A 15,106-nucleotide genomic window follows, 5' to 3' on the forward strand; every position below is an offset into this window, starting at 1 on the left:
GGCCTTTAGCACGTATATCAATCAAACGCTGTAAAAAGAAGGAAAATTTGCTACTCGTGTTATGGGTTAAGTTGTTGAATGTCCAACCTCAACCCTAAAACTAAAACTAGGTATAACATATTGCTTAATTTTCAATTCGGATCATTTTGTCTTACTAAGTACATTTTCGTCCAATGTGGCACATGTATAGCACGTACGTGGAGTCAAAAATAATACATCGGGAACAAATGTTCAGCGCGAAAGACGGTGCAAGGGTGAGATGTGTGTGCTAGAGGCTAAGGTGGGAGTGATGTACACTAGGAGGGACCCAGGATGGTGGTTGGTGTGAAGATGGTGCATGCGAGGGCCACGATGGTGGGGATAGGAATGAGTTGGAGAAGAAGGACGCATACCAAGTAGAGGCATGTGAGAAGGAGGAGAGGATGAGGCCATGGTGCATCTTTTATAGGTTTGTTTGCTCCCTCTGCCGTCGTTGGCTATGTGCCAAAAGCATATCTACCACATGGGCCTCCAGCTGGCCACGACCTCTATCGCCTTCATTCCCTCTACCACAACCATAAGGGAGCTCGAAGTTTGAAGTCTATCGACACATCCTTCACTTATGTATATAGTGGAGCACGAAACCACCATCGGCACCGACGTGATCATGTCCTCTTTTGCACTACACTACACCGACAGGAAGCACCTGAGCTTGCCAATGGATGCTTAGGAGAGGTCGAGCTGGCCGGATCTGGATAAGGAGTGGTGAGAGGGCAAGGGGCAATGACCACTGTCGATGGAAGAAGGGTCACTGGTGAGGATGTATGCCGTTGGGAGGACTTGGACGGTGTCAGGGAGGTGGCTATGGGTGCAGGTGGGGTGATGAGTTCGACAAGGGGCGCATGATAGCGTCGCCGGTAACAGCGGCATGGTGCATGGCTAAGGAGGTTCTAGGTAGTAGACAATAGCGTAGTGGTACAAACGTCAAGGAGGGAGGGTGAAAGAGGGGGAGGAAGCGTCGCTGATAATGGTGGCATGGTGGATGGATAAGGAGGTTCTAGGTAGCAGACAACATTGTAGTTGTTTGAATGTTACGGAGGGAGGGTGAAGAGGGGGGAGGAGGCCGAGCGCTGCCGCTCCTCGGGCAACATCGTCGCCAAGCAGAGAAACGACTTGTATGATGCAAGCTTGGTCGTGTTCCTCACAGGAGAACAGCAGAGAGGTGGAGAGAGAGAGGAAAGAGATGAAAGAAGATGAATATGGAGGCTTAATTGATAATTTTTATTATTGTGCAACCACGTTGAACGAAACCAATCTACAAAACCAACCAAGGAGGCTACTGTTTTAAAGTTGAGGGAGAAGCCATGCCTGGTTTTATAGTTGAGGGAGGAAAATCGGATTTGAGGTATAGTTGAGTGAGGTAATATAAAGCTTTTCATAAAGAGAAATACAACCAATAATAGAGAACACCGAACTTGGATATTCTAGCATCTAGGCCAACAGCCCATTTTCTTAAGCGTGAAGCCCAATACCGGCCCAAACCTAACACTGCACATCAAGAAGACCTCAGGCCCCATCGCCCCCAACAAACTTTTAAAAAGGAAAAGCTGCAAATGGCAAAATTAGTGATGTCCAGATTACGCCAGAATTGATTGTCCTAGATCGCTCCAATAATATATGTGCGTCTGTTGGCACAAAGAGGCGACGCTTATTAGTAATAGGTAGATAAGATGTCTACATACTAGTACTACTACATTATACATGCAGATATGTTGTCATCAACGATAAAAGTCTTTGTTAATCCTATTGTGCACGCGTGACTGGAGGAACACAACAAAATTTACAAGATTATGAATAATAAACGCATGAAGCTGATCGGAATAACAATCTCCAATATACTTGCTTGTTCTTGTTTTTTTTTCTCTCTCTTTTATAGTGTTCTCCGATGTGACAACTGACAAGATCACGTACAATTAGCAGTACATCATTAGTTATTCTAATCGTAATAGTGTAATCCCGCATCAAAATGGCTGAATTAAATGGAAATGGGACAAATGTAGCTTATTTGACATGATCATTGTCAGAGATAAACGATCTGGATCTATAAGTGTTTAGGAGTAAAATAGTATTTTGTGTAAATGGCACTGCCACACTCGCACTATAATAGAATGGAATAGAAGTAGCTAGTTAGGCATTATACATTTCAAGCCTAGAGATTTCATAAGAAACTCAATCCACGTCGCCTTCAAAATGCTTTCTGGATTACTTGCCGCCGGAGAGATGTGCACACCGGGCGCTTCAAAAAAATATGTTTTCTAAAGAAACCTTCTTCTATGCTTACATTGTTTTATATCACTTGCTCTATTTTTAAAGTTTATTTCTTAAAATATCAAATTGGTAGCAGAAAAAGTTAAGGACAATAATCCAAATCACCTAACTAAAAAAAACATCCTAGCTGGACAATAGCGACACATTGACAGACATGTGGACTACGTGGCTTCAATCAAGGTTAAGCCGAGCTTGCTTAGGTTGAGTTCGGCAAAACAGCTTCGCTGAGATAGTATATCTTGTTCTCTGTTAGCATACGGTGAACTGCAAAACGATACATGCAAAAGTATTATATTCAAAAGTTATTTAGAAGAATATAATATCCGATACTTAATTAATCATTTGTTAATAAGATGTTCCTTTTCAATACTTACTATGTTTCATATTTTAAGTCGTTTAACTATTTCCCTAGTAAGTTTGTAGCAAAATACTATAGTAATATTTCTAATAAAAACTAATATTATATCAAAATATATTCAATGTTAAATTTAAGAAACTAATTTGATATCGTAAATGTTACTAATTTTTTCTATAAACTTCACAAAGCTAAAAAAAAATTGATTAAGAAAAAAAGTTAGACGACTTAAAATATAAGACTTAAAAGTTAAAATATAAAACAGAGGAGAGGAGGTTAGTGAACATGAGCCAAACATCTGAATCGAACTGGGATTGATCCATGGATGAAGGATGATGGATCGATCTCCCCTGATTACAACAGTCGCTTTATTCGTGGCGCAGATTGTCGGTCGTCAGTTGCCACCACCCGGCCGCCACCATGTGACGCCTTACTGTGCGCGCGCGCGCGCGCTCTGGCATTCTCTTCTCTTCTTCCTCCTCCTCCTCCTCACATCACAGCTTAGCTGTGGTGGGTGGCGTGGTGCAGCTCACAGTTCACAGCTCACTCCGCTTCCACTTCGCTCTCGCTCTTCCAGCTCGCTGTGTTGTTCGATCGTTTCTGCCACCGCCGGCGCCCGGCCATGGCGTGCCGCGGGCGGAGGGTGGCGGTCGTAATGATGCTCGCGCTTCTTTTGCTCTGCTTCTTCCACGCTGCCGTCTGTGCTTCTGCTTCGCCGGCGGTGGCGTCGCGCAAGGCGAATTTGTCCGGCAGGAAGGGTGGTTTGGCGGCGGCGGCGACTGCGGAGAGAGCACTGCCACTGAAGAAGAGGATGGTGGCGGCGGCGGCCAAGGATCAGAGTGGAGTGCTTAAACATGGCAAGAAACTCAGCTCCGGTGATGTCCCCACCGCCAAAACTGCCACGACCAAGACTCCGGCGACGGCCAACACCAAGCTTCTGAAGGAGGACAAGGCGGCGAAGCTCACCAAGATCGGCACCAAGAAGTCGCCGGAGTACATGGCGAATACCAAGACCAAGAAAGCATTCGAGTCCAATGCCGTTGATGTAATGAAGATTGAGGAATCGAGGAAATCGGCGGAGGAGGTGGCGGCGACGTTGGCGGAACAGGACGGAGCGGAGGACCTGATCTCGGAGTTCCGGGAGCTGCCGGCGCGGCTGCAGGAGACGCTCGTGCCAGACCTGGCGCGGCTGTCGTCGACGTCCAGGGCGTACCTGTCGGCGGCGAACGCCGGCATCGCCGACGGGGTGCGGCCGCTGCTGGGCGGGCGGTGGGCGCCCGTGGCGGCGACCGCGGCGTCGGCGGCGGTCCTGCTGCTGCCGCTGTGCCTGCTCGCGGCGCTGGTGCGGCGCGTCGGCGCGTACCTCCCGCTCCTCCGCCGCGCGCTGCTGCTGGCGCAGGCGTACCTCGCCATCTACTTCGCGACGCTCGCCGTGGCCGCCGCGGCCACGGGGCTGGAGCCGCTCCGGTTCTTCCACGCGGCGTCGCCCGCCGCGTACGCGTGGACGCAGGCGGCGCAGTCGCTCGGGTACGTCGCCTACCTCGTGCTCCAGATGGTGGACCTCGTCGCCGCGTTCTCCTCCTCCCCCGGCGGCGGCGCCGAGGCCGGGGAGGACGCGTCGCTGTCGTCCAGGGCGCTGTCGCTGGCGCAGATGATGGTGGGGCTCGCCGTCGGGCTGCACTACTACGCCGCGGTGTTCCACCGCGCCGCCGCCGGCGAGGCGCCGCGCGCCACGTGGCGCGTCCACGCGGTGTACGCGGCGTGCTTCGTGGTGGTGTGCGCGTGCGCGCGCGCCGAGAGGAGGAAGAAGGCCTACCTCGCCGGCGCCGCCGAGCCGTGGAAGAAGAGCTGACGACGACTCATCGTTGCTTTGCACAGTGATCTGAAAAAAAAAAACATTTGCAATGTAAATTTCACTCTTTTTTTATCTTATTTTGTTACTCACTGGTATCTTTCCTGGTACAGACGATGAAAATGGAGCAAACATAAGAGTGCAATTGGTGTAAAGTGTAAACAGCAATGTTAATTACTAGGAGTGATATTAGCAGAGGTAAAATTTGCCAGTAATTTGGTACTGAAAATGTACTCTCCAAAGTCAAAACATGTAATCTCCACACAAAAACTTTCTGCATTACACTTGGTTGTTTCACCTGCTTGTGTGATGGTGTAATAGATTATTAGTAGTTAATGATAGTGATAATGCAGATTTCTCAGTTATGCACCGTCTGCAATTTGCCATGTGTAGCTTTCTTCCTCTGCATCTCGAGAAACAAACAAGAGAGTCAGTAATGAAAACAGAGGAAGATTGGTGCCATAGATGCGGTTGGAGCGAGGCCCCCTTCAGAATTCAGAGCATTGACAGCGACCATTTGCTGAGCACTGTTTGGATCATACACCGACACTAACAAGCAGTCATGGGTTTGCATATATACAGATCAGCAATTTGGTGCTTTTTTGGAACATGAGAAATGTTTCATACCTACCTTAAATGATTGGACGATTTCAGAACGAAATAGATAAAGCTTATGTGTAATGTCCAATGCGGGGAATGTTGGTCTAAGACGATACTTGGGAGCTCGAGATTCTGAGAAGTAGCTAATGAGAAATCAAATCTAAGGTCTTGTTTAGGAGAGCTTAAGATTTTAAGAAAAAAAAGTTGGTTGGTAGCCAGCTTATGAGAATATTAAAAAGATATGTTTCCTACTTTTTAGCTTTTAATTCATTTTCTAATTTGAGTGACAACTGTTTGGGTAGTTGGAGATTCTTGGATAATCTATAACTACTAGAAGCTCTTCCGAACAGGATTAAAAAGGCTAGGCTTCGTGAAATAGCTTATTTTCTAGATTTCACGAAGCCTAGCCTTTATAGTCAAGGCTAGGCTTCGTGTGTTCTATCTTCTATCTTCTAGATTTTCTAAATTGGGTTACAATCTAAACCATTCAAGGAAGCTGAATAATCCTTGTGGATTTGTAACATCAATAGGTATAATAGTATACTATAAACCAGCTATAAGCATATGTGGAGAGAAGAGAGAAGATAAGTGGCTTATAGATTTATAGCCAGCTGTAAACCGGACTCCAAGACGCTGTGTATATGAGAGGTAGGATAAAAAATTAATGGTGTAGTATATATTTATAGGTAACTTTTGTATAAATTAACTATTAGATTGGTTGTAAATGATTTGGTGGCAGTAGTTGGCTGTACTATTAAACTGCTCTTATGGTAGCATGGTTGGCTATACTTATTCCTTTTCTATATGGAACTTGCTTTAAAAAATCATATTAACCCATTTTTCAAAAAAAAACTAATACTTAATTAATCATGTGCTAATATGTTGCTCCGTTTTACGTGCGCGGAGAATTAGTTCCCAACCTAGGGAGCCAAACACAGCCTGTCGGTGATATGGGACTGAGGGAAAGGACCCTTTCACCTAGCCACGTGACCGCGCGGCCTAGCCCCCCCCCCCCCCTCATCGGGGGAGGGAAGGGGGTCGGGCGCGCAGGTAACGAGTAGCCAAGAGGCGCCTGTAACTGCCTAGGGGCCTCGGGGTATCCTGTCGCGCCCCTCGGGTCCGAGGGGCTGCGTCACCCCGAGGCCCTCACTCGGCTACCACGTTGCAGCTGAGTGGGCGGAGGAAGGGGCGCTGCCAAGCGTATTGATGGGCAGCGCCCCAACAACCCCTGCCGCATTTAATGCGGCATGGGCAGTCGTGCGACGCCTAGTCGATTGACGTGCGTCAATCGCCATTGACCGGGCTATGACCAGTCGCAGGCGGATGGGACAGGCGGCAGTGCACCCATGTCCCGTCCTGTGTCAGGCGGCGTGGGGGCAGGTATGCCCCGTCCCATCGACGCCCAGCGACCGATGTTCGACTGGTGCACCCCCTGTGCATGAACCCACAAAAAGTCTCCAGGAGTTTTAGAGGGAATGACAGGGGGTGTCCCCCGTGTCAAACGAAGGACGGTGCTGGGGCCCACCCGAGGACAAGCGGCCACCATGCTTCCGGCCTAAGGCATGGTCGGTAGCTCAATCCGGGTTGCTGTGGGCCCCCTCCAAGGACGAGATGCGTAGAGGCGGTGCATGTGGTATTCCCTTGAACTATAAGAGGAGTACCTTGCCCACCAAGCAAGGGGACGACTCTTGGAAGCTTGAACCTTAGGTGGAAACTAGCCTGTCGGTCTCCTAGGGTTCGAGTTCTCTTGTAATAGCATAAGCATAATTCCACACACAGAGTAGGATATTACGCTTCCCAGCGGCCCGAACCTGTATAATTCCTTGTCTCTCACTCGATCGCCATCCACCTCACTAACTTAATCCACAGAGGAGATACGCTCTTGATCATCGCGCCTTATCCCCTGGCCGAATTCACAAAAGGGGGTCTCACGTCCTGCCGCTAGAGAGGATCACTCTTCGACACAGCCTAAATGAGGTCCCAAGGCAATATTAAGGATGGTTTTGGCTGACGTGGCACTCGAAGCCATAAAAAAAATAGAACCCATGTGTGACCCGCATGTCAGTGAACAATATATGCTTCCTTTTACCTCCCCTCTCCCCCATCCTTTGGTCTCGATGGTGGCGGATGTGGTGGAGGCGCGTGGGTGGTCGAAGGGCATGTGGTGGGCCCGACGGCAACGGTGGAGGCACACCTCACGTCTTACAAGCCAAGCGGAGGGCACTAGGCAGTGTGTTACCCTGCTCCCGACGCTGGGTCGTGACGGCTAGGCGGAGGTGGATCCGGTTATCGTGGTAGTGGGAGGCCCAGCTTGACAACGCCACTGGTGCCGCTCAACTCCTCTCCCACTGTCTGCCATGTGTCGCCTAGCTCCTCTCCCACATCGGCCTTCACCCTAAAGATGAGGAGAGAGGTGAAGGGAGGAGGAAGAAAGAATTGGTCGATGACACATGGATCTCACGTGATCCTACGGTGATTCAACTCTCCACGTTCAGCCAAACTAGGCATAAAAGTGCTTTGGGATCTCAGTTAATCCGGTTTTGTAAGTTGAGTACTCCCTCCGTTTCACAATGTAAGTCATTCTAGCATTTCCCACATTCATATTGATGTTAATGAATCTAGATTGATATATATGCCTAGATTCATTAATATCAATATGAATGTTGGAAATGCTAGAATGACTTACATTGTGAAACGGAGGGAGTAACACATTATATCTTGTATTATGGTTCGAGGATGTAATCCAAACTCGACGTCAAAGACGAGGGACCTAAAGTGAACACATTCCCAAAGAAAACAGGTAGTGAAGTCTCGGGCTTGGAATAGGCCTGATCCAAGCAGTCAAAGGTCCAGTTATTACCGGGCTGGGCCGGCCCAGCTCTGCCGTTCGTGTTTCCAGATGGGCCCATATCCAGCCCATCGAGGCCCACCTGCCCACAAACCGGCCCGTTAAGGCCCACGGTTAATCTCTTCTTCCTCTCCTCCCCCTTCCCTTCCGTTACCAGTCCACACCGGTGGAACCCCTCGCCGCCGCCGCCCCTCCTCCCCTCCCCTTCTCGCCGCGGCGCCCTCCGATCTCCACCGCCCACCTCCTCCTCCCTTCCGCCGCCGCCGCCATGGCTGGACAGCCCCGCGACCGCGCGTCACGCGCCGGCCGTAAGAACCGCGCCGTGCGTGCGGGCCCTGCCTCCGCCTCCGCCTCCGCCGCGGCGGTGGCTGCGGCGGCGGCCGCCCCGACCGCATCCGATCCCGATCCGTCCGGGGAGGACGCGGCGCCGTGGGGGCGCGCCTCGGCGGACGAGCTGGAGGATCGGCTGCTGAGGAGGCTGGAGGATGCCTACGCGGCGGCGCTGGCCCGCCTCGCCGACCTCGGGTACTGCGAGGAGGCGGCGCTCCACGCCGTGCTCCGAGCGGGCCACTGCTACGGGAAGCTGGGGGACCCCGTGGCCAACATCGTCGCCAACGCGCGCGTCTTCCTCTCAGACCCCGATCACGCCGGTGGGGCAGGCGGGTTCGCCGACCTCCGCCGCCTCGAAGAGTACTCCCTCGCGGGGCTCGTCTGCCTCCTCCAGAGCAGCCGCCCCACCCTCTCCCGCGCCGAGGCCATGTGGTGCCTCCTCTCCTGTGATCTCCGCCTCGATCAGGCCATTTCCATGGGCGCCAACCTCAACGAGAAGCCTACGCCTGCAATCGCCTCTGCTGAGAGTGACGAGCTTCCCCCACCCGCCGCTGTGGCCCCGGGGCAGCGTGGTTACTGTCACTACCATACCACCACAGCCTCCGCTACCCCTGACACCGCGTTGTTTGATCCTGATAATTTCATGCGACTCGCAATGCGCCAGGGCCCTGGCAGTGTTTCTGGTGTGATCTCCTGCATCAAGACCACCTGGTCAAGGTCCAATGGTATCGCATCGGATGCGCAGACTAACCAGCCAGTTACAATGAAGCTCTCCACAGAGGAGATCATTGACTCCATTGTAAAGGAGCTCAAGTTGCTGGACATTGATAAGAAAGACGCCCCTGATGTGAAGCCTGATCCGAAGAATGAGATGGTGCGCGATCTCATCAAGCAGACACGGGAGATGGAGGTGCAACTCAAGGAGCGCAAAGAGTGGGCGCAGCAGAAGGCGATACAGGCTGCTCGCAAGCTTGGCACTGATCTCACTGAGCTGCGTGTGCTACGTATGCAGCATGATGAGAACCAGCGGCGCAAGAAGGATAAGCAGGAAATGGAAGATGAGACAATGAAGCGGCTCACACAACTGGAGAATGAGCTGAAGAAGAAGAGTGGGCAGCTTGACCGGAGTAATGCCACAGTGCAGAAACTGGAAATGGAGAATGCAGAGATACGTGCAGAGATGGAAGCTGCAAAGCTGAGTGCTTCAGAGTCAGAACGGCAATGCCAGAAGTTGGTAAAGAAAGAGAAGAAGGACAGCAAAAGGCTTGAGATGTGGGACCGCCAGAAGGCAAAGCTTCAGGAGGACATTGCTGAATGCAAGACAAAGATTACGCAGGTGGACAGGGAGCTTGCTGAGATCAACAAGGCAATAAGAAATATGGAGGTGAGGATGATCTTGCATAATTTATTATGTCTTTTGCAAGCACCTCAAGTCTTTATATCCTTCTTTCTTATTTTCTGGCAAGTACTTGTATGTCACAAGCTTCCTACCACGAGAGATTGCACTGTTTTGATTATGTATAGTCGTAGACTTGCAGTAGAGAATTAACCGTTAGAGGTAGTGGTCATCGGTAATAATACAATGCCAATAAATTGTTACAATTCTCCTGTAGGTATTTTGTGGTAAAATTGGTAAAACCATAATGACTCGTGAAAGTATGTGGCTTCTCATGGTTTGACACAATACAGTAGAATATGGCATTATGGCTTATACCTTATTCTGGTCATATGACCAAACTTTGGATTAAATAGTTAGCGATTAACTATTGGACTGTTGATGCCAACTGGTAGTTACTGGGGCTCTTCCCTTATTGATATGCATACCGACATTTCTCTGCATGATTACAGGTTGTGTTAGATGTATGTTAACAGCTATAGTAAGGGACATATCTGGTCTTTGTGTTCATTTATCACTATTATTTACTCTTTTTTTTTATGAAATGGATTATGCTTCACCAGTAATTGTTCATAACTCTTTACTGAGCTATTACTCAGTAAGCTTTACCTTCTACTTTACTGTGGACCTGTGAGGGTCAGAGTGATCATATATTTACCAATGACTTGCCTTCTAAGTTAAACTGATATAGATTGTTTGATAGGACTAGACATCCTGAAAATAGTGTTGGTGACAGTGGAGTGTTGATGCTTGGAGAGCACATGCAATAAACCTATATACCGTGGCATTGTTTTCTTGATTTGTCACCTTCTGATACACCATGTGTTGTGATATTGTGCTTTGATCTGATTCTATCATGTCCCAGGTAGCCGTATGAATCATGTTGGACTGCCATGCTCAATTTCTATTTTGAATGTTTTGTTTTCAATTGGAAAATTAGTATAGAACCATCTGGCAGCTGAAAATAATACTCATTTTGTAACTTCTCGTCGGAATTATTCGACATGCAGGACTAGTGTACTTTGCGTTGTGTTTTCTTCTCTTTGCTTGAGTTTTGCCCATGCTTTCTCGAATTTTGAAACATTGTTTCTGTTAGAACTGAAACTCCCTTTCAATCAGTATCAATCATACATAAGTTTGGTTCCCATTAACTTTTTGGATTTTGACTTTACCCAACCATTAAAGTTTACTTCTTTCTATTTGCATGTTTTGCTGGTGCTGCTATTTGAATGGACTAAATTCTAACTAAAGCTATTGCAAAATATGTTATTAATAGTTCTACCATCAAAATGAGAAAAAAAAACTGCATTAAGAATCTAGATAATGCTCTTCACTACCTCAGAGTAGTCCCTTATATTATGGGCTGAAGGTAGTAGTTGCTAGTGTCTCGGCAGAGTTGAAAAATCCATGTTGTCAGTTTTCGTGTTGTAATCAATTTGTCCTCGAATTCTTTTAAAGAAGCTGTTATGTGTAGACATTTCGATCTAGTGACTTTTTCTCTTCAGCAAGGCATTAACACAGTTATTTTGCATTCCAGTAAAATAGGGTTTATTTTGTCTCTATTTCTATTTCCTTGTCCTCCTCAATTGATGATGTTCATTATAGGTTTTTGTGGATTGTATCATCCGTATATTCAGTTACCATGTCTATGAGATGCCTATTGGGCATTGCAAACATGCTGATTGTGTTTTCTAGATGCTTACCATAACTGTTTGATTAATTTTCTACGCAACTGCTTTCTAGTTTTAACTAAAGTCAAATTCTCTTATAATTAAACTCCATTGCTAGATGAGCTAAAATAACTCAGTATGTCAGCTGGACTGAGCATTTACACAAAAAAGATAAGTCTTTGTTCATCGGTATCTTTTGAACTTGTGCTAAGCCTATGTCTTGATGATTTTTGGGTGTTTGAATGAAACTATATATGTATCAAAATTGCAAGCCAGCATCGTATGTTGAATATCTAAAAACACGGTAATGTCCTCATTTTCTTGTTTCCATGAAATAGCACATCAATTATTTATTTGCAAAACTGGTTGTGTACTTGTATAGCACCCGAATATCCAATTTAGGTATGTACTGTAGATCTCAGTGCACTTCAATTCCATAAAAACCACACCTGTTACCGTATTTTTATTTGTGTGCACTAAACAAATATTTTGTTGGATTGGCTTGTTATGCCCTTGCTCTGTCCTTGGTTTAGATTGAGGGTCCTTCCAGACAGCTTCCCTCTGTTTTTCACTACCTATCTCTCACTCTCTACCTTAAAGTCACGAGCCTTAAATGCAAAGGGGTAGTGATGTCAAAGATTAGAACAGCATGCACATCAACATCCAGAGATTGCCTGGATATGCAATTATTACTTTAAAGAAATGAATGTGCAAGTAGATACAAATTTGCAAGTAACGAGCCAAATAATTAAACAAGAACATACCAAATGTAATGAAAAGAGATCTCCGTATCGAGAGCAGTGCTGCCGCTGCTGCGTGCTTCTTCTGCGTACGCTGATGACCTCACCGTTCAGTTTCCACTGCTGCTCCTCGCCATCTCCTTGTCCACTTTGATGCTGTCATCCATCAATCCATTGTCCTCACCCTAGGGCGCTGCTTCATCACCATTGCCATTGACTTGGGTGCCAGTGGTGTGAGATGGATATGGCAGTAGCGGGGGATGTTCTGCCAACCTCTCGACGCATTGCTTGATGAATCTGATGCATGCATCCATATTGTTGCATAAGTAGAGAATGCCTTCAAGCAGTCATGTGATGTTTGAGCCAGTACATGATGCAATGTTTGGTTGCTTATATTCATAGCACTATTTGTTTCATGTCCATCTGTTCCTAGGAAATGTTGAAAAATAAGGAAACACTAGCGGAAGTTGACAGAAATGGCAAATAAGGTATCATTTTAAAGTGCACAAGGAATCTTTGATGGTATAAAGTTAAAATGGTGATTGCTTGGGTATTATAAACCCGAAATTTCCCTTTTTTTCACAACAAGTGCCTTTGTTATGCATATAAATCTCTTAGTTTTGTGCCTTGTGTTTTGATTGTTCTGTTTTTATGCTATAATTTTATGTCAAAGCTTAGAAGCCTGGACTACTGTTGGTTAGACAGAAAGCCTTGACCACCGGTTGGTGCAGTTTGTAAGGAGAAACTAGAAGAGGATAGAACAAGGCCCACCAAAAAAAAAAGACCTTTTATTGAGCACCAGGTGCTATAGATCGAACCCTCAACCTACGCTTCACTATACAAAGCGCTTACCAGCTGTGCTGTGCTTATCATTTGAGTGCATGGGCAAATATGATGCAGTTACACTAGATTAGCAAGCCGTGTGCAATGAAAATATTTCCACAAAACCATATCCTGAGGAGAGTCGGGACGCGGGAAGTATTTGGTTGTATTTGGATCGTTGGTCAGATCAGCTGGCCAGTGAGCACAAACACTCTTGATCCAATGAATAGCCTGGTTTCTGAAACAACAAATTTAGTGCTTGAATGTTAGTCTATACTACTATGAGGGTAAGGAGTTATATTTAGCAGTAGAAATTGATTTGTCCTCTGATTTGATATGGTTGTCTTTGTTTTAATATTATGCTAGATCATCTTTTTACTGCTTCTGATACCTGTGAACAACTTTGAGATGCATTACTCATTTCAGCATTTTAGCTAATCGCTGATGCAAGCTATGATTGTTGCCTTACAAATACATCTCTAATGTGTTTGATCTGCAGATGAAAATAAGAGAAGACACAAAAGCCAAAGAAGAAAACCTGGCGCTTGCAGAACAGGAGCACGCGAAGCGGGAATCTGCCAAAGCGAATGCTGAACGCCGACTCGAAGAAATACGCCAGAAGACAGAAGTGGAGTCTCGGTGCTTCAAAGATGATATCAAGAGGCTTGAAGATGAACTAGCCCGTCTACAAAAGTCGATGGGTGTTAATCATCCAACTGTTCCCTCAACCCACCCTCCTGGTGTGGCCGATCGAAACTCCACACGAGCGCCAAAGCAGCCCACCAACCAAAGGCCATCGCCCGCGTCGAACAAGCAGTCGCAAGCGCCTACCCAGAAGGCAAGCCGTCGCAGGGACTGCGTAATCTGCAAGAGGGAGGAGGCGTGCGTGATCCTGCTCCAGTGCGCCCACCAGGTCCTCTGCGTCGGCTGCAACAAGCGGCATGAGGAGAAGGGCGTGGCCCGGTGCCCCTGCTGCAATGCCAAGGTCGAGGAGAGGATCAGGGTTTTTGGCGCCAGCTCCAACTGAGGGTCACCTGGTGGTGGTGCTGCCGATTGGGTTTTGGTGCTGATGCTGCTCTCTGCTATGCCTACCTGCCTTCTGTTTTTTCTTTCCCCCGGGGTGAGGAGAAGTTTGTGGTTTTGCTTCCTTTACCTCCTTTACTGTGAAGAATATCTTATAGGTCTGCACCTGAGATGTTTTACCTTTGCTGCTTCAGCTGTTTCATGGATGCTATGCTGAATGGCGACTCTCTTGGGGTACATGGGTATAATTGAACCTTTTTTTTGGTTATAGGAAAAACAAACAAACAGCAACTGCTTGGATACATGCAACAACAATGGTACATTTCCCACCCTATACATCTGTCTAGTGGTGGTTATTTTCGTTGTTTTTCTGGAAGGGAGAGGTGTTGGAGATTTCAGTCAGAAGTGAAGTCGGCAATGCTCTGCTGCTGTGGGTGGTTAGGATGCTGTGGGTGGTTAGGATTATGGAGAGGGTGAAGATATTCCGTTGTCACGATTGCATCTTAATCTGATCCTACTTATCTTTTCCTTTGAGAAAACGGTAACTTGGGAGTGTCTCGTGGTGAGAGGACAAAAATCTTGAGATCCAAGAAGTGTGTACTATCAACGATCGACGTGATCGATGCTAGCTCTACCAGCGACAAGTCGGAGTGCAAAAGGGCAAAGCGATAACAACGAAAACCATTGTGAAATTCTTAAAGGAAGACGGTAATTGAAAAAAAAAAGTAGGCGAAAGGGGAAACTAACACACTTGCTCAAAATGTCAATTTACAAATTACCAGAACCTAACAAATATAGAGAAAAAAATTAATTTAGATCGAGAGAGTAACATATCTTAATAAATGGCATTCCTAAGGGAGCATATGAACGCTTCTATATTGTAAATACTTCCTCTGTTTGACTTTTTTTAAGTCAAAATTTATCATTTTGATCAAGTTTATAACAAAATTCAGCAACATTTAAAATATCAAATCAGTCCTATTAAATCTAACATTGAATAGATTTTTGATTATATGTTTGTTTTATGAATTACTACTACGTTTTTTTATAAACATGATCAAATTTAAAAAAAAGTTTAAATAGGAAAAAGTAAGAAACAGAGGAAGTACCAGTTTTATCAAGGGAAAAAGAAGAAAGAAAAAAAAAAGAAAGAAACGAGAAGA

General features: G+C 46.7%; 2 protein-coding genes across 2 annotated transcripts; both read left to right on the plus strand.

The window, feature by feature from the left end:
- The first annotated feature begins 3,073 nt into the window (after positions 1 to 3,073).
- On the plus strand, positions 3,074 to 4,879 carry LOC127784238 (uncharacterized). The gene has a single exon (XM_052311431.1). The coding sequence runs from the start codon at positions 3,285 to 3,287 to the stop codon at positions 4,512 to 4,514; it is 1,230 nt and encodes a 409-aa protein (XP_052167391.1). The 5' UTR covers positions 3,074 to 3,284; the 3' UTR covers positions 4,515 to 4,879.
- A 3,253-nt stretch (positions 4,880 to 8,132) lies between these two features.
- LOC127784892 (MND1-interacting protein 1) lies at positions 8,133 to 14,540 on the plus strand. Its single transcript, XM_052312306.1, has 2 exons — positions 8,133 to 9,676; positions 13,420 to 14,540. Exons 1-2 carry the CDS (start codon positions 8,231 to 8,233, stop codon positions 13,945 to 13,947), a joined length of 1,974 nt encoding a protein of 657 aa, XP_052168266.1. The 5' UTR covers positions 8,133 to 8,230; the 3' UTR covers positions 13,948 to 14,540.
- Positions 14,541 to 15,106: the final 566 nt, after the last annotated feature.

The sequence above is a fragment of the Oryza glaberrima genome, chromosome 9 (genome assembly GCF_000147395.1).
Source record: "Oryza glaberrima chromosome 9, OglaRS2, whole genome shotgun sequence".
Taxonomy (NCBI): domain Eukaryota; kingdom Viridiplantae; phylum Streptophyta; class Magnoliopsida; order Poales; family Poaceae; genus Oryza; species Oryza glaberrima.

Coding starts and splice junctions, on each gene's coding strand:
- LOC127784238 (XM_052311431.1), top strand. CDS start 3,285: ATGGCGTGCCGCGGGCGGAGGGTGGCGGTCGTAATGATGCTCGCGCTT.
- LOC127784892 (XM_052312306.1), top strand. CDS start 8,231: ATGGCTGGACAGCCCCGCGACCGCGCGTCACGCGCCGGCCGTAAGAAC. Junction 9,677..13,419: donor AGGCAATAAGAAATATGGAG/GTGAGGATGATC, acceptor TTTGATCTGCAG/ATGAAAATAAGAGAAGACAC.